Source organism: Procambarus clarkii, chromosome 40 (assembly GCF_040958095.1).
Source record: "Procambarus clarkii isolate CNS0578487 chromosome 40, FALCON_Pclarkii_2.0, whole genome shotgun sequence".
Lineage (NCBI taxonomy): Eukaryota > Metazoa > Arthropoda > Malacostraca > Decapoda > Cambaridae > Procambarus > Procambarus clarkii.
This window is the reverse complement of record NC_091189.1, coordinates 31,038,397-31,061,501: the sequence shown is the minus strand read 5'-3', so window position 1 is coordinate 31,061,501 and position 23,105 is coordinate 31,038,397. Positions and strand designations below refer to the sequence as shown.

Sequence of the window (23,105 nt, the reverse complement as noted above, 5' to 3'; positions counted from 1 at the left end):
TAACGTTTCTATTAACAATATCTTTCAGGACCCTTTCCTCTGTTTTATGAGCTGTGGAAAAGAAGTTCCTGTAAAATAGTCTAATAGGGGGTATAGGTGTTGTGTTAGTTGTCTCTTCGGAGGTTGCATGGCTTTTCACTTTCCTTCTTATGATGTCTTCGATGAAACCATTGGAGAAGCCGTTGTTGACTAGAACCTGCCTTACCCTACAGAGTTCTTCGTCGACTTGCTTCCATTCTGAGCTGTGGCTGAGAGCACGGTCGACGTATGCGTTAACAACACTCCTCTTGTACCTGTCAGGGCAGTCGCTGTTGGCATTTAGGCACATTCCTATGTTTGTTTCCTTTGTGTAGACTGCAGTGTGGAAACCTCCGCCCTTTTCCATGACTGTTACATCTAGAAAAGGCAGCTTCCCATCCTTTTCCGTCTCGTAAGTGAAACGCAGCACGGAACTCTGCTCAAATGCCTCCTTCAGGAGGCATTTGTGTTCCTCACGTGTGCCCCAAAGAATGAGGTGATTTGATAAAATGCTATGCCCAAGATTACCATCCGAGTGCCGGCGGGGAAGTGGTTCATATAGCCTCGGCTATCACTTCCTTATTGTCCGGTCGTGATGGTCAAGCGGATTAAGGCGTCCCTGTACGTACCAGTTGTGGGAGTATGGGTTCGAGTCACTTCTGGGGTGTGAGTTTTCAGTTGTATATAGTCCTGGGGACCATTCAGGCTTGTTTGCATTTGTGTTCCTCACGTGTGCCCCAAAGAATGAGGTGATTTGATAAAATGCTATGCCCAAGATTACCATCCGAGTGCCGGCGGGGAAGTGGTTCATATAGCCTCGGCTATCACTTCCTTATTGTCCGATCGTGATGGTCAAGCGGATTAAGGCGTCCCTGTACATACCAGTTGTGGGAGTATGGGTTCGAGTCACTTCTGGGGTGTGAGTTTTCAGTTATATATATATATATATATATATATATATATATATATATATATATATATACATATATATATATATATATATATATATATATATATATATATATATATATATATATATATATAAATAATACATAGACTATAGCTATATATAAAATAAATATAATAGTTATACAGTACATATAAAATAGAATGACTATTATTTTTATATAATTATTATCTTGGCATTAGGTTATTAGGGAGGTTATCATATGCAGAGAAATATAATTCTCTGTATATGTCATAAACTCCCTCATAACCTAATGCCAATATAATAATTGTCTTGGGATAATCAATATTTATAAAATAGAATGTCCAAAGTAGGAGGTTAAACACTTTACACATCAAACATATGAATCATGTGGATTGTGTGTCATAGGCCAGTTGGGGTCAGCCCAAGTGTCATGATTTAAGAAATATCATCATCTTCATATGATGATATTAAATATCATATTATCCCCATGTGATTTCCATGAAGTCTGAAATAAAATCGGGTTGTGGAAACCATAGTTTTGATGTTGACTCCCGCTGTTTACCCTCGTGAAATGGAAGGGGAAGAGGAGAGGATGGAGGGAAGAAATGGTAAGGGATGTAAAGAAGGAAGGAGAGGGTGGATGTTGAGAGAGATGTGGCTATGTCTTTCTGAAGATGCAATAATCCACGTGGGGGCACACCAGAGATTTAATTATACCTTCTTTTTCTTAAGGTCAAAGATATGCTTGATTATTCGTATGGTTTGGTTAGCATTTTTTTTTTTACTGCTGCTCCTACCTGTTGTGTAACTCTTAGTGAATGGTGGATTTTGACTCTATGGTACTTTTCTTCATCAAGCTGCTGCAGGGTAATGTTATTAATTTGGTAGTTGTAACGTGTGTTGTTAAGCCCCACATGCATAGTCTTGCATTTTTCGATATTAAATAATATTTGTCAGTCTTCTGACCATTTATGGAGTTCACATAGATCTCTTTGTAAGGCTTCATTAATGCATTAGGCTAGATTGACGAATAAGGCGCTGAGTCGACTGCGCTATACAAATATTAAAATATAGATTGACGCATAAGACAATTTAAAAAAAATAATGAAATTATACAAATTGTTAGCTTATTAGCTTGGTACAAATGGAATTTATTAGGCTGAATATTTTTGCACACGACTCCTTTCCTTACCCTGTTTATTGCTTTGATATAGACATAAATAAATAAAATTTCAAAAGATAAAGTATTCACTTACGTGCAGTAAGGTCGATGGATTTACTGAGTCTGATAAGAGCAATATCATCAGAAAATTGTACTCTAGTATTATAGTCGGGGTGAATTATGACCTCTTCATGAGTAAAGTCCTGAGCCGGGGGCACACAGTTTTTATTTCCTTGTCGAGTAATCTCACAGTCCGTGTCAGAGCTCAAGTCCCAGTCTCCTAGGCGGATGATTTCACTAAGAGAAATGTAACATTTGATTATGGTCATTTATAACTTTTGATTACGGTCATTTAATAATACATAATTTTATTTTCAAATAATTGTTTACCTGAGAATCAATCTCTCTCTCTCTCTCTCTCACAACAGTTCATTCATCAGGGCAATAGGAGCCTCGAACACGCTACTTTCAGCATGACAGGCGAGTGTTCTATCGACTGAGCCATAACCACAATTTATATAACTCTGGCGTGGATTGCCTAATTCTTCTGTGCTCAAGTGGCAGCCCAGGGAAGGCTTAAAGTTTCAATTTAGGCGGCGGTTTGGTGCCTCTGAAATCCTTTCTTCTTGGGGCTACTGTAGCTCGTGGCTGAGTCGATAGAACACTCGTCTCTCATGCACTAGCTCTTCACATGTCAGTTGCTTAATATAGAAACTGTATTTGAGGTCGATCTTGAGCCCACTGATGAGGTAACGACTTAATTTTGAATTTTGTAACTAGCTCATCAAGATTCTAACTTGTTTAGCTAAATGAATTGTGGGGTTCAGTCCCTGAGCCCATTATGTGCCTCTGTAACCCTTTCCACTACCGCCCACATTATGGGTATGGGGTGCATAATAAATGAACGAAACTAAAAAAAACTCTCATGCTGGAGATCGCGTCTTCGAGGCTCCTATTGCCCCGGTGAATAATGAAAAGAAGAAATACCAGTTGCTACAAGGGTCATTAATCACAAACTTTTAGCAATATCTACCAAGGGAAAGATGATGGCAAATCACATTTGCAGCAGAAAAAAAACACTGGAAATGATGGTAACAGGACAGCATAACACTGTAACTAACTAGGACAGGTATACAAATGAGTGGCAAAAACCTAGTGTTCAGTTGACATCTTGGGGATGAAGTTTGACTCTTCTGTGACTATGAAATTTTGCTTCAGGCATTAGAATTATTGGCTAAAGATTGTCAGTTCAGAGCAGTGACTGCTGTAGAAACTTGTGATAACTATGTGAGAGATGCTTTTATTAATGGGCTAGTTTCTGCCACAATAAGGCAGCGCTTGCTTTAAAATAAAACTTTAGACTTACAGTCAGCCTTTGACCAGACCCACACCCTAGAAACGGCACAGAAACTTTCTGCCTCTTATGTTCAGCCAGGGGCTACTAACGCTGCCATGACACTCTCATTAGCCCTGGAGGACTCAGGAGGACAAGAAAGTGTAGAAGAAAAAGTTGAAACAGTTTCTGCAGCTACAACTAGTGGTTTAAAGTGCTTTTTTCTGGTTACACTCGACATCCTCGCAGTCGATGTCTAGCTAGAGAGGCTCTGTGTAGGAATTGCAAGAAAAAAGGTCATTATGCTAAGGTCTGCCGATCTCTGAAACAGACTAACAGTGCTTCAAACACTCAACTGCTATGCTTCCTACTTTAACTGGGACTTCGCCCTCATGCCTCAATATAAGAATATTGCCGAGCAGAGTGGGTTACTCGTCTATCCTGACAATGGGGCAGTTTCTATGGCTACTGTATCGTTCTCTTCAAAATTCCTAGGTCAGTGTTCTGTAGACTTAAAACTAACTGCAAGGAGTTAAACTTACCATGATGTGCATCTCAAAGTGTTACCCGATTTGTGTGCTGATGTGATTTTGGGCCATACATTTTTACGGAATCATTTTGTATTCGAGATGGCTTTTGGAGGCGAAAAACCTCCCCTTAGAATATATGGATTAGCTGCCGTCAAAGTACCGGCTCCATCCCTTTTCAGTAATTTAGCATCAGACTGCAAGCTGATTGCTGTAAAATCCAGACGCTATTCTGAGGCTGACAAGTTGTTTATTGAATCTGAGACCACACGGATGCTGCGTGAAGAGATAATTAGACCCAGTAATTCTCCATGGAGAGCCCAGGTATTAGTAACTAAAGGAGACCATCACAAGAAAAGAATGGTTGTAGATTATTCACAAACATTCAACCGATTCACGGGGCTGGATGCCTACCCCTTACCACATATAGATGAGATTGTGAATAACGTTGCTAGATTTAAAGTATACATCACGCTAGACTTGAGAAGTGCTTACCATCAAGTAGGTCTAACAGAGGAAGTAAAACTTATGTAGCCTTTGAAGCTTGTGGAAAGCTTTTTGAATTTAATCGTATCCCTTTTGGGGTCACTAATGGAGTGGCCAGTTTTCGAAGAGTAATTGATGGCATCCTCGAGAAAGAAGGAGTGGAGGGCACCTTTGCTTACAAAGATAATGTCTGTGTGTGTGGAGATTCTGAAGACGACCATGATAAAAATCTGAAACATTTTATGGACGTTGCAAGAAGGTATAACCTGACCCTGAATTTTGAAAAGTGTAGTTTTCGACTCCGGTCTATAAAGCTGTTGGGATACCTTATACAAGGAGAAATTAGACCTGACCCGGAACGCCTCGAGCCACTGTTAAAACTTCCACTACCAAGCAACACAGGTTCTTTACGCAGAACAATGGGAATGCTTGCACATTACTCCCGTGGGGTGCTGGGGTTTTCTGAGAAGATCCGTCCTCTCTCTCATGCCAATGATTTTCCCTTATCTGCTGCCACTGCGAAAGCATTTGAAGGGTTAAAACGAGACATTGCTGAGGAAGTGGTTCGAGCAATCGACCCAACAGCTCCTTTCGCTGTGGAAACCGATGCTTCAGATCATGCTATTGCCGCTACCCTAACCCAGAATGAACAACCAGTAGCTTTCTTCTCCCGAACACTTTCAAATAGCGAACAGAGGCACTCATCAGTGGAGAAGGAAACGTATGCCATTGTGGAAGCCCTAAGGAAGTGGCGACACTATCTCATTGGACGCCATTTTCGGCTTGTGACTGACCAGCGTAGTGTTGCTTTTATGTTTAACTCTAAATCAGCTGGCAAGATTAAAAATGATAAAATTGCTAGATGGCGAGTTGAACTCTCCTGTTACCACTATGGCATTGTATATCACCCAGGAAAAAAAATATACCCGCTGATGCATTCTCACGCGTATGTGGTGCCACCAGTGTGGATGAACTTAAGAAATTGCATGACAATCTGTGTCACCCTGGAGTGTCTCGCAAAATATCCCCAGTTTGCTAACTGTAGGTAGCAACTAAGTGATTGTAACCTATCCACCGCTACCCACTGGATGGGGGGCGGTGTGCAGGACAAACACATAAATTTTGACACTAGCTCTCCACATATGTCAGTTGCTTAATTTAGAACCTGTACTTGAAGTCGATCTCGAACCCATTGTTGATGTGATGACTTATATTGAATTTTGTAACTAGCTCATCAAGATTGTAACTTGCTTAGCTAAATGAATTGTGGGGTTCAGTCCCTGAGCCCATTATGTGCCTCTGTAACCCTTTCCACTACCGCCCACAAGATGGGTATGGGGTGCATAATAAATTAACTAAACTAACTAACTCGTATGGCTCATTTTGTCCGATGTCGAAATCTGCCTTATTTTGTGGAAGAAGTGAAGAAGATGACTAATTCTTGCTCTGCGTGCTCTGAACTTAAACCTCGGTTTTACAAGTTTGATTCTGGGCATTTGATTAAAGCTACTCAGCCATTTGAAAAAACTCAGCATAGATTTTAAAGGACCACTTCCATCACATTCAAGGAATAAATATATTCTTACTGTTGTAGATGAATTCTCTAGATTTCCTTTTGCATTCCTTTGCTCAGATATGACTACTGGGTCGTCAGATCAGCTGTGTCGTGCTTGTATGCAGGTTGGTAGAATGTTAACTTCTAGGTTAATTTCTATTTGTCCTAGCTTTAGTCATATGCAGTTTGCTTATTGTTATAGTGAATAGACAGTTGTCACGGTAAAATCTCTAGTAAGAGATTCGGCCTGCTCCATCATCACCTATTCTACCCATATCCCATCTATATATTCAAGTACTGCAGCCACAAGAAGAAGAACAACTACTTCCAGACGTCTAGACAATACCACCAGTCAACCTACCTCACAGCCCGTCACCCTCCTCGCACCTGGCGACGCCCCGGGAGCTCACACCATCCAAAACAAGCAGTTTAACAGCTGGTTAATAGTTAAAGAAGTCACCAGCGCCATCTGCTCGGCCGTCATTGTGTATATATAGGGCTGCCTAGCCCACTACAAGTTAGATTGCTCCTGCGTGCTCAACTGAATAGACCCGTTAACACATCTCGGTGTGGTAACGGATTTAGTTAGTCTGGCTCACAGTATTCCCGCACCATATTTTATTTTGCACATTAACTTAACGTAAATTAGATCGCTCACCTCGTTTGTTTCGCACACTTTGTATTAGAGCCAAGCCTGGATATTTTGTTTTGTAATTTGTTTAATTTCATTTTTTCTATCAAAGTAAAGTATTTTTAAATATTTTTTCCCTCTGCTTTATCCTACAGTTTACCTCACTGTGAAGACAACTTGCAGTTTTTTTTTTTTATTTTTTTTTTTTGCTATTTTATATGATTGGCATTCCATCTGCCTAGCGACTGCACGAACACCTACTTTTTCCGTCACACAGTGCTTAAACTGTATATTATATGGCTTGTATTATTGCAGGATGTAACTCTACTGTAATTATTTGATCAATAAAGCTACAAGTCTGGCAATGTTTTTCTTTTCCTCGGCAGCCAAGAAACATAACTAAAAGCGACAGCAGTTAGTTTAGTTCATTTATTATGCACCCCATACCCATCTTGTGGGCGGTAGTGGAAAGGGCTACAGAGGCACATAATGGGCTCAGGGACTGAACCCCACAATTCATTTAGCTAAGCAAGTTACAGTCTTGATGAGCTAGTTACAAAATTCAATATAAGTCGTCACATCAACAATGGGTTCGAGATCGACCTAAAGTACTGGTTCTAAATTAAGCAACTGACATATGTGGAGAATTAGTGTCACAATTTATATGTTTGTCCTGCACACCGCCCCCCCCCATCTAGTGGGTAGCAGTGGATAGGTTACGATCACTTAGTTACTACCTACAGTTAGCAAACTGGGGATATTTGGCTAAAATTTCTGGTAGCAGATCATTTTGAATGAAATATTTACACATCGCTGGAACATTGGTTATAGAATTGTCTCTAAATTCACGTATCTTTTCGCACTCCATCACATAGTGACGGAGGGTGTGCGAGTAATTTTGTTGACACAGTTTACATTTGGTCAGGTCTACATCGGCAAACAATGAGAATTCCCAGAGATACTTGTAACAGAGTCTAAGCCGAGCAGTAGTAACATCTAGAAGTCTGCTGATTTTATTGGATGATCCATAGATGTGTGGCTCCTCTTGCATGATAGTATGATGATAGATGGAATTACTGGTGTCAATTTCAATTTGCCTCAGATCTACAAGATCTTGTTGAAGTTCTCGGTGTACTGCTGCTCTCAGATTGCTCATTGACAATCTAAGGTTACACTCAACGTCTCCTTTAAAGGCAGATTCTTTGGCTAACTTATCAGCTCTATCATGCATTCGGAGGCCAACATGAGATGGAGACCACATGAAATGGACTCTGTTACCATCCTTAATAATTTTGTTGTATTTGTGTCTAGCTTCGGACACGAGCATGTTACAGTTATGTCTTAAAGAGTTGAGAGATGCAAAACTTTATATGAGGCTCCCCCTCCCCTTCCGGCCCGTTGGCGTCGTGAGGGGGCTTGGTGGACGGCTGCCGGAGTGTGATGCTCCATTGGGCAGTCCTCTGTCCTTTTCTGGCCTTGCACTCCTGCTGCTGTCTTCTCCAATTGTGCCGGATCGCTTTTCCTTTTCCTTATGTTTCGTTTTTCTCCCCCCTCTTCTCCTATCTGCTTGTCGTTTCCTGCCGACCTTTTGCTTGTTTTGGATTATTTCTTTGGACTTCTTCTATTTTGACGCCCGGGTGCTTGAGGAGGCATACTCTTGCACCCGTAGAACTGTAGTACCCGACGTCTCGAGCGAGGGGAACCTTTTATTGTCAATCCCCCTTTCGTCGCTGAACCCGATCTCGATGGACTGACGGTTCTTAAGGTGGCGTTTGTGGGGCGTATACTCACGACGCACCCCTAGGGGGCCCCGGCATGATCGGCGATAGCTTCCTGTTGGGTGTCCTGCCTCTAATTGTGGCTCCATGGTGGGTATGGGGGCACATTCGTGGATGAATTTGTCACTTTTCGTCTCTATGTCGTTGAATGTTTCCGTTGTACCCTCTCAGGCTCGTGGGGTGGGCGACCAAGCCCCCGAGTCGGCCAGTATTGGAAGACCAGGCTCTGTAGCTCCCGCTACGTTGGGCCCCGACCTTGCTCCTCCTTTGACCGTCCTGACTTCTTCCCCCAGCTCCCCTCCCTCCTCTGAGGTTGGGTCGAGCCTCCAGCCCCCGGTGGTGACCACTTCGTCCCCTGGTGTGGCTAAGTCTTTCGTTGTGACTACTGCGCCTTTTGACCCCTCTCTCTCTAGGGGTTCTCAACGCCGTTCGCGCCCCAACCGCACTCGCTCGATTCCTTCCCGTGCTGATGCGTATCAGGCCTTGTTTGGTCCTGCTTCATGGGCCAAATACTTTGATCTCCTCCCTCTTGATTCTGCGCCTCCTGACGATTTCTCCCTCCATCGGCATCTTGTAGATTCCGTGGATGCGTGTGTTACTTTCAACCCCACTCGTCTCGGTACACGTGTCGTTGCTGCTCCTTCTCAGGATGCGGCTTCCCGCTTGGCTGCCTTATCTTGCCTTGGCGAGATCCCTGTTCGGGTCTCCAAGAACGTTCAGATGAATTCCAGTGTTGGCACTATTCTCCTCCCACCCCATGTTGCAACCGGTGTTCGGAATCTGCAGGATTGCCATGATGATATTCGGCATATCCTTGATGCCCAAGGCCATTCTGTCCTCCAGGTTGACTCGTTTACTCGTCCCCCTCGTGGTCGTCGCCGTCAACCCCTTCGCGTTGTGAAGATCACCTTTGATGGTAGGACCCTTCCATCCTCTGTCATTCTTGCTGGTGCTAGGTGCTCTGTCCAGGAGTATATTCCTTCTCCTCGACTTTGTAATAAGTGCTGGAGGTTTGGGCATGGTGCCCTCCGCTGCTCTGGGACTGTCTCTCTCTGTCCTTTGTGTGGGAGTGAAGGTCACTCTAAGTCGGAGTGCACTTCTCCCCAAGCTCGCTGCCTCAACTGCGGTGAGGCCCATCCTACGTTCTCCCGTGCCTGTGTCCATTACAAGCTTGAGGCGGCCGTCCTTAACCTGAAGCACCGGGAGCGTTTGTCTTTTCCTGAGGCGAGGCGCCAGGTTCGCCGGCTCCCGCCTTTTACTAACATCTCTTATGCTCGCGTGTTGCGCTCTTCCTCTCCTCGTCCTTCCCCCCTTCCTCAGACTCTCAACCGTTTCCGGGCCTTGGACCCTGATACGCCCACTGCCCCCTCCTCTGTTCCTTTGAGTTCTTTCCCGAGGGGTCCCCCTCCTGGTCCTCTGTCTGGGGTTCCCCTTCTTTCAACCCGGTCTGTCATGTCTCCTGTGTCTTCTTCCTCGTCCCCCTCCGATCCTCCTTCCCATCCTCTTCCACCATCTATCGGCTCTCCCCGCCGCCTGTCGGTGCAGGCGGATGTCCATCGCTCTCCTAACGGCCGTCGTGTGTGCTCTCGTTCGGCTTCTCCTGTTGAGACACTGAAATCCGTTGCCCGGTACGTAGTTGCTGGGACACCTGTCTCTTTAAGTCAGAAGCGTAAGCCTGGCTCCTCTCCTTCCTCTTCCCCGGCGGGTAAGAAGGCTTCGCTTTCTTCCTTAGCTCCTACTTCTGGCTCTGTTGCTCCTTCCCCTCCCGTTTCAGTGGTTGCGCCCTCTGTTCCTGCTATGGAGGTTTCTTTGGCCCCTGCTTCCCTTTCGGTTGCTGCTCTTGCTGGGGTTCGCTCCCCTCTTTCTACTCCCCCTCTTCCAACTGCTGTCCTTGACTGCTCCTCTCCGTTGTCTCCTCCTCTTCCTCCTCCTCCTCCGGACCCCGCCCGCCCACCTCTGATCTGTTCTCCCGTTTCCTTCCCTCCGTCTTTGCTCAGTTTACCCATGCCCCCTAACCCTGACTTTGCTGACCCTGATCCCGACCCTGATATTCTTTAACATGCTCTGTTGCTCTTTCGCCTTTGTTTCTTCCTTGTTCTCTGTTTTTGTCCTTTCTCTTCTCGTCGTTGTCCATTCTTCAATGGAACGTTCGAGGTTATTACGCCAATTTCCTCGAACTCCAACTTCTGATTTCGCGGTTTTCGCCCCTTTGTGTCTGTCTCCAGGAGCCAATGCTTGGTGCTCGTCCTGGTCGTTTTCGTGGCTATTCCTTTCTCTCCCCCCCCCCAGCCATTGCTGGGGCTTCTAATTCTTCTGCTCTCTTGATTCGTGCGGATGTTCCCTTTGTTCCTTTACTTTTTCCTTCGCCTCTCCATTGTTCTGCTGCTCGTATCTTTGTGGGGAAATGGTACACAGTTTGTTCCATTTATCTCCCCCCGAGTGTCCCGCTCTCTCTTCCTGATTTGAAACACCTCCTAGACTCCTTGCCGGAGCCTGTGCTCCTGCTGGGTGACTTCAATTGTCGTCATTCTCTTTGGGGTGACGTTCTGACGAATACCCGGGGTCGCCTCCTTGAGCCGTTTCTCCTATCTTCTTCCCTGTCTCTTCTGAATTCTGGTGAGCCCACTCATTTGGACTCTCGGACTCGCACCCTTTCTTGTCTTGATCTTTCTCTCTGCTCTTCTTCTCTTTACTTAGATTTCACGTGGCAGGTTCTTGATGACCTCCATGGAAGTGATCATTTCCCCATCCTTGTTTCCTTTTTCTCTTTTCGCCCTTCCCTCTCTTTCCCTAGGTGGCAGTTTGCTAAGGCAGACTGGACCCTATTTACCCTCAGTGCTGCTCTCTCTGACCTCTCCCTTCTGCCTCTCTCTCGCGCTCTCCTCCTTTTTCATGACACTGTCTTCAACGCTGCCCTCCGCTCTATTCCTCGCTCTTCCTCTCGGGGTCCACGGAAGTGCGTTCCCTGGTGGAATGCGGACTGTGCTCGGGCTGTCCGCTGTAAGCGTGCAGCCTGGAAGAGGCACTGCCGTAGGCAGACGACCGATTCTTTTCTTTTCTTTAGGAAAGCGAGTGCGGTGGCCCGTAGGGCCATCCGTACGGCTAAACGTGAATGTTGGGCATCTTATGTCTCAACAATTACGTCCGAAACCCCTCTGGCCCAGATCTGGAAGCGTATCCGCAAGATAGCGGGTAAGTTCGTTCCCGATGTTTCACCGGTCCTTCACCTCCATGATACTCTTGTGGCGGACCCGTTGCAGGTCGCTTCCGAACTGGGTTCCCACTTTTCTTCTGTTAGCTCTGGTCTTCATCTTCCCCAATCTTTCCTTCTTCGTAAACCTGTCCTTGAGTCTCGTCCTTTAGATTTCTGCACTCATCTTCAGCTTCCCTATAATGATCCCTTCTCTCTCTCTGAACTTCGTTCTGCCCTGGCCCTCTGCGGTTCTACGGCGGCGGGCTCCGATGGTATTCATTATGAGATGCTTCGCCATCTCCCTCCGAGCACGTCTCAGTATTTACTGAGTCTGTATAATCGGATCTGGGAGTCGTCGTCAGTCCCTGAGGACTGGCTCGATGCCGTTGTCCTCCCTGTTCGCAAACCGGGATCTCTGGGTACTTCCCCTAAGGACTTTCGCCCTATTGCTCTCACGAGTTGTGTCTGCAAACTCTTTGAACGTATGGTTAACGTTCGTCTGATGTGGTTCCTGGAACACCATCACCTCCTCTCCCCTTCTCAATTTGGTTTCCGCAAGTGCCGCAGCACGACAGATGTCCTGGTGAACTTGGAGGTCTATATTCGTACTGCTTTTGCTGCGAAGACCTCCGTTGTTGCCGTCCTTTTTGACCTGGAAAAGGCTTACGACACCACTTGGCGTTATCATATCCTATCTCAACTTCATTCTTTTGGCCTTCGTGGTCATCTCCCTCTCTTTCTCCGCAGCTTCCTCTCTCGTCGTTCCTTTCGGGTGCGCCTTGGTACCGCTCTCTCTCCCTCTTTTCAGCAATACGAAGGTGTGCCCCAGGGTAGTGTTCTGAGCACTACTCTTTTTCTGGTTGCCCTCAATGGTCTTCTTTCCTCTCTTCCTTCTGGTGTCTTCTCCGCTCTCTATGTCGATGATCTTACCCTTTGTTGTCAGGGTGATGATTCGCCTCTCCTTCAACGTCGGCTTCAACTTGCAATTGATGCCGTGTCGTCTTGGGCCACTGATCATGGCTTCAAGTTCTCTACTTCTAAGACTTGTGCCATGACATTTACGCGGAAACGGGTTGTTCTTCGTCCCTCTTTGTCACTTTATGGTCATCCCCTTGAATACAAAGATTCCGCGAAGCTTTTGGGGTTATTCCTTGACACTCGTTTGTCTTGGTCTCCCCATATCTCTTACCTCCGTGTTGAGTGCTCTAAGGCCCTTACCCTCCTTCGGGTCTTGTCCCATACTTCTTGGGGGGCAGATAGGCGCACTCTCCTTGCTTTACATTCCTCTCTCGTCCTGTCTAAGCTCGATTATGGTTGCCCTGCTTACTCGTCTGCTTCTCCTTCTACTCTTCGCCGTCTTGATGCTTTGCACCATACTGGGTTGCGCCTCAGTTCTGGTGCCTTTCGTTCGACTCCCATCCTTAGCTTGTATGTTGACACTGGCTTCCTGTCTCTCCAGGACCGCCGTGATCGCTACTGTCTTCGCTATCTTGCGCGGTCCTTGCAACATCCTTCCTCTCGCCTCTGTCGTGCTTTAACTTTTACCCCTCCTGCGGTTCCTGTTCCTCTTCACCACCTCCCTCTTTCTGTCCGGTTATCTCGCCTGCAGGATTCTCTTTCCGTTCGTATTTCTGATGTTTCTCCTCGTGTTGTTCCTTCTTTGCCCCCGTGGAGGGTCCCTCTTCTGCGGTTTTGTACATCCTTGACCCGTATCACTAAAGCTTTTACCCCTCCTACGGTTCTAAAACGCCTTTTCCTCGAGCACTTTTCTTCTCACTCCCGCTCCGTTTCTGTCTTCACCGATGGGTCTAAGTCAGCGGACGGTGTTGGCTACTCTGTTGTTTTTCCTGATCGCACTTATATGTGTCGCTTGCCTCCGGAGACTAGCATCTTTACAGCGGAACTTTATGCTATTCTCTATGCTCTTCGTCTCCTACTTTCTCGTTGTCAGTCTTCCTTTGTAGTTGTTGTTGACTCTCGTAGTGCCCTTATGGCTCTCGGGTCCTTTAATCCAGTTCATCCAGTGGTTGTCGAGATCCAGCATTGGCTGTTTCTCGTTCACAGTAAATTTAAGTCGGTTGAGTTTTGTTGGGTTCCCAGCCATATTGGTGTGTCTTTAAATGAGCGTGCGGATGCTGCCGCCAAGGAAGCTGTCCGCTCTTGTCCCATCTCTCGTAAGGGCATTCCGTATTCCGACTTTTACCCGGTTATCCATTCCTCAGTCCTTACCCGTTGGCAGGCTTCTTGGTTGTCTGTTACTGGTAACAAGCTACGTACTCTTAAATGTTGTGTTTCCTCGTGGCAGTCCTCCTTCCACCGTAACCGGCGGTGGGAAACAGCTCTGGCGAGGTTACGTATTGGCCATACTCGCTTAACCCATGGTCACTTGATGGAGCGCCGCCCTGCTCCTTGTTGTCCTAGTTGCATTGTCCCTCTTACGGTCGTGCATGTCCTTCTTGAATGTCCTGACTTCCAGGACGAGCGTATGTCTTGCTTTCCGACCGCCCCTCGCGGTCGCCTGTCCCTCGATAGAATTCTTGGTGACTCGGATACTTTTGATATCGTTCGCCTTATGCGTTTTTGTTCTCGTATTGGCATCCTTGGTGATATTTAGCGCCCTCTGATTATTTTGCGTCTTTGATGGTGCTACATAGCCTTCCCGGTTTGGTGCCTTCTTTTGATAATTACTTACTTACTTTATATGAGGCTTAATTTTGCTCCCATCTTGGGAATGCATCGTGCAAGACAGCCTACCTCATTTATCAGAATTTTGGACAATGTGGCGAATGGTGCGAGAATATTCATCTCTGAGTCTTGCGACATGTTATCATACAGATTCGGGAACCGCCATTGAAACCTTGCAACAAAAACACATATGTGATAACATCCATCTGATCACAAATGTCATATAATTAATGCAAACACTCAAACGTCAAGGCCATCGGGTACTTATCAACTGGATGCCAAGTCATGTGGGAATAATAGGAAATGACATTGAAGACGAAGCTGCAAAACTTGCAACGAAGAGAAGAAATGTAGATATTTACATACCACAGAGTCTATCACAGATTAAGAAAGAAATTAGAAACAGAGCAATGTAAAAGATGTACAGTGACCACAACACAGCAGTTGTAATATCAGGATTTGCAGGTTGGTACAAGAATTCAAACAACTACGAACCACTTAGTTTGATGAAAGGGAGCAGTAGAACAACAGAAGTACACTTACATCAGATCAGGGCTTGGATACCCATGTGCATGGGAAATAGGCGTCCAGCTTCCGGAAGATGAGCGGAAATGTCAGCACTGTGGAGAAATGCCCAACAGACCACTGAACATTATCTAACAGTGCACAGTTACAAACCCATTAAGATTTCAACTTAGATTCAACAGAGCAGAAGAAGTTGTTAAACACATGGGACAAAATCTTACTGAAGCGACCATACGAGTCATAAATACTCATACTCCGCCCAAGTAAAACAGAAACAAGCAACACTTAGTGGGCCAGCCAGAGGTTTAGGGCCCGTGCAGGAATATCCCTGCAAAAAATCTCTAGTCTTGACCCATTTTTGTTGCATTGGTCAGCATATTAGAGCCTCCAACGTCACATCGATGTTGGTAGATATAATTACCTGAGTTTACCTGAGAGCAATTAACACTAGTGGCCTCGACGAGGACCGCGAGCTGGCGGCTTGTCGAAGGTGCCCCCCCCCCCCTATTTGTTTTGATGATCTTTTCCAGCTGAATTTTAAAACCCAACAGAATTTTAGCATTAACGGCTTCGGCGGGTAGGGGATTCCATGGGTTAATAACCTTGTGCAGCCCGTCCTCGCATACAAAGATCCAAGCTCGTTAATCCAGCCGCCAAACCCCCTGTTAATGAATGAAAAGCGGTTTACACACGACTCACAATACTGATGATGCCCGAACACTTCTGGAACAAGTGCTTCGCTCACGTCTTCTGTTCGAACCACAATTCTATAAACCACCCCATCCTTGACTCAAGACCATTACATCCAGCGGTCGACCCCACAGACGCATTCATCAATTTTAACATGTTCATTCAAAATAGAAATTTTTTTAAATATAAATTAATATTATAAAATATTAGCATATTGTGCATATATAGGCATAGGTTAGGTGTTTAGGTTCTGTTGGCGATTATTTGTATTTGTAGTACGTGGGTGAAGCATTTACAGCGTTGTGGTTCGAACAAAATTCGTCAATGAATTATATTTTATAGATAATAAAGTATAATCATCATTCTCTTGATGATGTCATTGACTGCTTCATGTCTGACAATCTTTCCCTGTGATCTACGACAGATGAGACCATGGCTGCCGTATATTGGTCTGCCGACGCATAGCCGCAGGTACACCGGTGTTCGGTGGAGAAAGGGGCGGCAATTATGCACAGGGCAACATCAGTACTTAGGTCCCGATGGTCCAGGCGGGTGCCCAAGGCGGAATTAGGGACAGCCAACAGGAAGTCCCCGGCATGGGGCGCTTGCACAACTAAGAGACACGCTTTGTCCTTCCCTTCCCATTTGTTATCATTTTATTAATTCTGATAGAATTTACCTACTTAAAATTATCTGTTAGATTAAGGACCTGCCCGAAACGCTGCGCGTACTAGTGGCTTTACAAGAGTGTAAATACTGTACTATGCTATGTATTCTCACAAACCCAATGTACCTTCTTGTATATAAATAAATAAAATAAAATAAAATAAAGAGCACAGCACCGCTCGTGTGCCAGGTAAGTCCACTACGGGCTCACCATAGCACGTGCTACTTACCCCGCTCCTGTGCCAGGTAAGTTACGGGCTCACCATAGCCCGTGCTACTTGGAACATGTTCCGAGTAGCTGAATCTATAACAACTTCCCATAAGCTGTCTCCAACAATGCTGTGATACACTGTTGGTTCTCCACTATGGGACTATCCCATTTGGCTTGTTTGCAGTCGTTTGGAAAAGTTGGTTGAGGGTGAGCGTTGGCAAGATTGTCTCACTGACCAGCTCCATCCGCGAATTTGGGATCATGAATCCCAATGGAGACTCTTAGATATTCTGGTAGCATTTCATTCTTAATTCACCTGTAGCACTGATCGAGGATAGGAATGCCGGCAATGCTAACTGAGTCGCCTTGCGAATACCTATACCCCCAAGTCTAACTGAAGGCATTGCCTGGTCCCATTAGTCATCTTGCATGCAGGGAGAGGTTTAACACTTTCATGGTTATTGATTTTAGGAGTGCGTGATATTCTGTTAATCTTGAATTGTCGAAGGAGGGAGAACACCTTAGGAAAGATGTAAGCCTGGGCAAAGTCAGGCACTTTGTGAGGAGGTACAAAGCATCGTGGGCATCCTAAGCCCCAATTCTTCCCTAAATCATCCTCAAGTCGTTCAACTTTCAACCTCAATGGCGCTCGAGCCCAGAATTGCCCCCCCCAGCAGCACACTGTTGGTGAAAGCGATCACTGGGGCTCCTGGCAACACGGTCCGTACTGCATCTATGACTCGTTGGCTAGATAAGATGATTTCACACTTTGATGGATTTAGGGTGAATATATATACAGACATTAGTTTTGAACATTGTTCATGGAATTAGTTCTTTTTTATAAGTGGTGCCTAAGCACCACTTATAAACCACAGTGGTTCAAACTAAGCACCACAGAGTTTGCACTCCAGGTGCAAACTCTGTGAGCAGAAACTGCGTCACGATCTCCACACTACATCACAAGCTGAATTTCCAGGGACACATTCTAAACATATCAAAAAAGGTTTCAAAAACTGTGGGCATTCTTTCTAAGATCAGATATTATGTACCACGCCCTGCCCTGGTGACTCTCTATTACTCCCTTATCTATCCATATCTCAACTATGGTATTTGTGCTTGGGGCTCTACTACCCAAAATCACTTACGTCCTCTAATTACTCAACACAAAGCTGCTATAAGGACAATATCCAATTCTGGCCCCAGACATCACTCGGTACCCCTACTCAAATCTCTGAATATGTTAGACATTAAGTCACTGCACATTCTCTCATGTGTATTATACATATATAAAACGCTAAACTATAATGCCAATCCTGATCTCAAAAGCTTCATAGAAGGTTGTAACAGAACCCATGAGCACCACACCAGAAATAAATACAGTTTTGATATTCCTAGAGTACGACTTAATCAAACCAGAAATGCTCTACAAATCAAGGGGCCCAGAATGTGGAATGACCTTCCCAACCATGTTAAAGACTGTACCTCTCTCAACCAGTTTAAGTTAAAAACGAAGCTATACCTAATAAATTCCCTGTAACCCACCTTACCCCTCTGTTGTCAACCCATGTATGTTTTTTTTTTTTTTTTTCAATTCAACGCTGTTTGAATGTAATTTTCTGTAATAATTTGTAATTGTATTTGTGCTGCTTTTTCAACAAAGTTCCCCCCTCTTTTACCTCTATTTTTATTTGTACTCAACACATTTTATTCTTTTTACCCATTAGTTTTAAGCTTTAGTCATTAGTGTTTTTTCCTGCCCGAAACGCTTTGCGTAATAGTGGCTTTAGGCATTGTATGTACTAGCTCTATCTATAAAGCCAACAAACTTTGTAAAATCTCTTTATGTATGTACCTTTACCTAAATAAAAATTATTATTATTATTATTATTACTGAATGCCCAGTTATTAGACCTTTCAGACCAGTCGGCATGAGTTACCTGGAGTTTTGTAATTACTTTATTAACTCTCGTGTTCTTGAAGATATCCTCATATTGCACCTAAAATTTGCCAGTGCAGGTACTGAACATATGTCCCTGTATGACTAACCATCCTGCGAGATGGGGACTTTTAGTATCACTGCTACCTTATTCACTCTTGTGTTGATGATATCCTCATAATGCACCTAGAGTCTGCCAGTACAGACTACTTATCACATGCCTCTGTATGACTAACCATCCTGTGTGATGGGGATTTTTTTAGCATCACGTAGCTAGCTTTTTTTTTAACAATGTACTCCCCTTCATATAGCCTACAGCTACAATAGCTACACAAATGCAGATGTAACTAATGTATTAATAAAAAAATATTATCGGGTTTATATAATGGATCGAAGTAGACAGAAACGTTTTAGTTGTTTCACTTTTATAATGTATAGGTTTAGTGACTATTAATTTGTTCAGATACGTCATTGCATGTGACTTATTAACGAATAAAATATAGTTATATAAATTCGTTTAATAGATAAAATAAATTAACTCATGTACTTGTTCCTCAGTAAGCGCAAAATTTAGTTTTTCAACATACACAGTTCAAATTATATAACAAAATATTATATTACTTTGAATGCCTCATTGAATTAGTATCTTAAGCCTTTAAACAACGTTTACTTGTAAATATTAAAAAATCTTTAATGGCCAACTTTCAGACAATTGTTTTCCATACTGTACTTACAGTTTCCTTTTATTTAATGCAGAAGGATGTACACAGTGCGCAGCCGTCAGTATGTATCTCTCATTAATTATTGACCCGCCACAGTGCACCTTTAACTCTGGGACTCCAGCCTCTGAAACGTTTACAGCTTTTAAAGTACAAACTTATACTAAACATGTAGACCAGACTGAACCATTTTTACAGGAACACTGCATCAACATTTTGAGACAAACTAAAAATCTGGTTATCTGGTTTATACAGTATTGTTATTTTTCATCTAGGCTATATAAATAATTGTGTATAACATTTATTCTCGTGTACTCGCCTCTTCAGTAGATATATAAACTCTCATACAAATTTACACTCTGCCCATAAAATCCAATCATATTCACACCGAATGAACAAATCCACAAGGGCCGTGACGAGGATTCGAACCTGTGTCCGAGAGCATCCCAGACGCTGCCTTAATCGACTGAGCTACGACATGGTCAAAAGAGTTGAAACCGAAGTTTTACTGAACTTACTGGATCCTGCAGCCTCTCCGAGGCACAAACTAGGGTTTTACACAACTCCCCCCTGCACCCGAGCTATGTCAATAGGCCGTTCTCTCTCTTCGCCCTTACTTCATTACACACAGAAATCACAATTGAATGAACAAATCCACAAGGGCCGTGACGAAGATTCGAACCTGCGTCCAATTGCATCACGCAATTGTGATTTCTGTGTGTAATATTCACACAGCTTCCTATCACCGCCACCCAGTAGCTAGGGCCGGATTAAGAAATCACAGGGTCTAAGCACTGAAAAGATTTGCCCATATAACGTAAATCTATGCAAACATTCCGTGCAAATAAAAGGACCCAGTCTATGGAACTCACCCCCTAATGAATTAAAAAAAATTCAACTTATGCCTTATTCAAAAGTAAAACCAAAAAGTACCTAATTTCATCCTCGTAGTTTCCTCCTTTCAAACTCACACTATATCTTGTGCTCCCTACGTCCCCAATATTAGTACGTAAGATACATATCTTCACCAGTGTAATCACCTCTGTCAATTTATATTGTTATATGTTGGTATACAATTTTGAAACATAGTATCTTTTCCTCTTACCTGGTCTCTTTAGATTAAGGACCTGTCCGAAACGCTAATTAGTGGTTTTGCAAGAATGTAAAAATACCAATCATATGCTGCCTTAATCGACTGAGCTACGACATGGTCAAAAGGAGTTGAAACAGAAGTTGAAATCTCACAATCCCATTGTACCTTCATGTAAATATTATTATTATTATTATAATATGTAATTTAAATTAAAAAGAATAATAAACTGTATATATATTCTAATGGATAAATATAATTATTTATATGAAAAAAACGCCTATTAATTCATTACTTTCTTGCTTTGAAGATATATAGCATATTATGATTATATTAATATTTGTTTATTTATTACGAGTCCGCCATTGTACGTGTCCTGGTTCATCTGCAACACTGCACCACCGTCCATTGTAAATCTGAAACAGAAAAAACCTTATGGGCCGCTCTTTACTTGGCCCTACAGCACGGGCTTACCGTGTTTAATGGTTAATCCAGGACTGCCATTAGGCTTTGGAGATGTTTTCTTCCCAGCTACTCGTAATCGCCTCATCACCAATTTATTTATTTATTTATTTATTTATTTATTTATTTATTTATTTATTTATATACAAGAAGGTACATTGGGTTTGTGAGAATACATTCTCCCTCTTTTAATTCTTCATTCATCTTCTTCATTTAATTACATTCTTCCCTCAATTAATTCTCTCCCTACCATAGGTAGAGATGTTCTACCTCTTCGCCCTTACTTCAATACACACAGAAATCACAATAGCGTGATATATCAAATGAATAAATCCACAAGGGCCGTGATGAGGGTTCGAACTTACGTCCAGGATGATCCCAGACGCGCCTTAATCGACTGAACCACGACATGGTAAAAGAATTGCAACCGTGATTGCTACTGCTCTCACACGGAAACCGTGTGAGAGCTATATCTATTGCTATTGTGAGAGCTGTATCTATTGCTATTGTGAGAGCTATATCTATTGCTATTGTGAGAGCTATATCTATTGCTATTGTGAGAGCTATATCTATTGCTATTGTGAGAGCTATATCTATTGCTATTGTGAGAGCTATATCTATTGCTATTGTGAGAGCTATATCTATTGCTATTGGGAGAGCTATTGATATATGACGCTATGGGATTTTTGTGTGTATTGAAGTAAGGGCAAGAGGTAGAATAACTTGTTGACAGAGCCCGTGTGCATGGGAGGATTGTGTAAAACCCCGGTTTGTCTCTCGGAGAGACTGCGGGATCCGTGTGGGGAGCAGTAGCAATCCCGGTTGCAATTCCTTTACCAAGTCGTGGCTCAGTCGATTAAGGCGCGTCTGGCATCATCCTGGACGTAAGTTCGAACCCTCATCACGGCCCTTGTGGATTTATTCTTATGACTACCAATACTTTTCAGTACTTATACCACCAAAACCTCCTTTCTAGAACTGGCAAAATAGGTAGATAAATGTATAATTATTACCATTCTCACCTGAGTATTCTAAAACAGCCATCCAAGGATGACTATCAATGGGCGCCACGGTTCCTCCATAAACTCTGCTAAGGTCCGACCCAAGACCACACTTACTTGGCAACAAGAACGTTGGTTGTGGCGCAACATTTCTGGGGCAACAGATCTGTCAGAATGAATAATTCCTGTACTGTTGCACAAAAACAGCAAAGCTGTGAATTAATAATAACACAGCATTTGTAACATTAAAACGAGATATGTACCTTGGGTTCTCTCTCATAGGAGCAAGTGAGCCGCTGCAGAGCGCTGAGATTCTCAGGAGTAGGCTTCTTCAGCAGCTGCAGCAGCTCAGGACATTGAGCCAGTGGGATGCACTGGTCAGGGCAGGTAGCTCCTGATGGGTTAGACGTAGTAAAGAGGATGAAATATTGGCATTTCTTAAAAACTGGGAGCTTGGGATAGACGTTTATAATAACGAGTTACGCAATTAAACTTTGTATTACATAAATTATAAATAATATTTCCGTGCAGTGATGCTTTGTTTTTTGTCAGAGCGGCGAATATTAACATGTATATATGTTATTATATTAATTATATAATTATTTATAACATATATATTATATATGTTATAAATATATTAACGTATATATATATTAATATATATATATATATATATATATATATATATATATATATATATATATATATATATATATATATATATATATATATATATATATATATATATATATATATATATATATTGGTGTATACTGGCAGCAGGTTTTCTTTCAAACATGTTTCATTGAATATGACCGCATATTCTGTATTTATTATTTTCTGGTTTAGGGCTTCTATCCCTCTAACTATTTTCTTAGCATCAGGGCTTAATTGGAATAGGAGTTCTCCAAAACTCATTTTCGTACTTTTAAGGTGAAGAAAAGAAGTGATTTACTATAGAGTGTATTACACTTATTTGTATAATTTGCACGACGTTTCGAACCTCCATGGTTCATTCTCAAGTGAACAATCTTACAATACTAGTTGATTTTATACCCGCATTAGGGTAGAAGGAACGGTAGAAGTGAGTGCCCCCAAAGATACAAAGCCAGTGTTCTCAATGCTTATATTCGTCGAGCGCTTACCCACTGCTCTGAATGGAGCAACGTGAGTAGAGAGTTTGAAAGAGTAACTCAGGTATTGGTGAACAACGGATATAGCAACGCGGAAATAAACGCTGCTATAAGAAGACACTTGGACCGTTGGTATAATTCAGAACCTAGAACAGAAACCACAACACCCCCAATAAAATTATATTACAAATCAACCATGCACAGTGAACATATAAAAGAGGAAAGAATAATGAAAGAAATAATCCGTAAAGGAGTAAAAAGCACTACTCCTAACCAAAACATAAACCTGATAATATTCTACAAAACCAAGAAGACTTCCGAACTCCTTATCAAAAACAGCCCGAAGCCGACGGAGAACCCTCTACAGCAGTCA

General features: G+C 43.2%; 1 protein-coding gene across 1 annotated transcript in view; it reads right to left on the bottom strand.

Annotated features, from left to right (window-relative positions):
* LOC123757991 (CLIP domain-containing serine protease B4) overlaps positions 1–23,105 on the bottom strand; it is a 52,496-nt gene that overhangs the window by 17,390 nt on the left and 12,001 nt on the right. Inside the window, exons 4-7 of the mRNA XM_069338941.1 lie at positions 21,863–21,993; positions 21,621–21,765; positions 19,062–19,173; positions 2,206–2,408 (exon numbers count right to left, since the gene is read on the bottom strand). Of these exons, the coding sequence (XP_069195042.1) occupies positions 2,206–2,408; positions 19,062–19,173; positions 21,621–21,765; positions 21,863–21,993 (591 nt within the window). The remainder of the gene's footprint in view (positions 1–2,205; positions 2,409–19,061; positions 19,174–21,620; positions 21,766–21,862; positions 21,994–23,105) is intronic.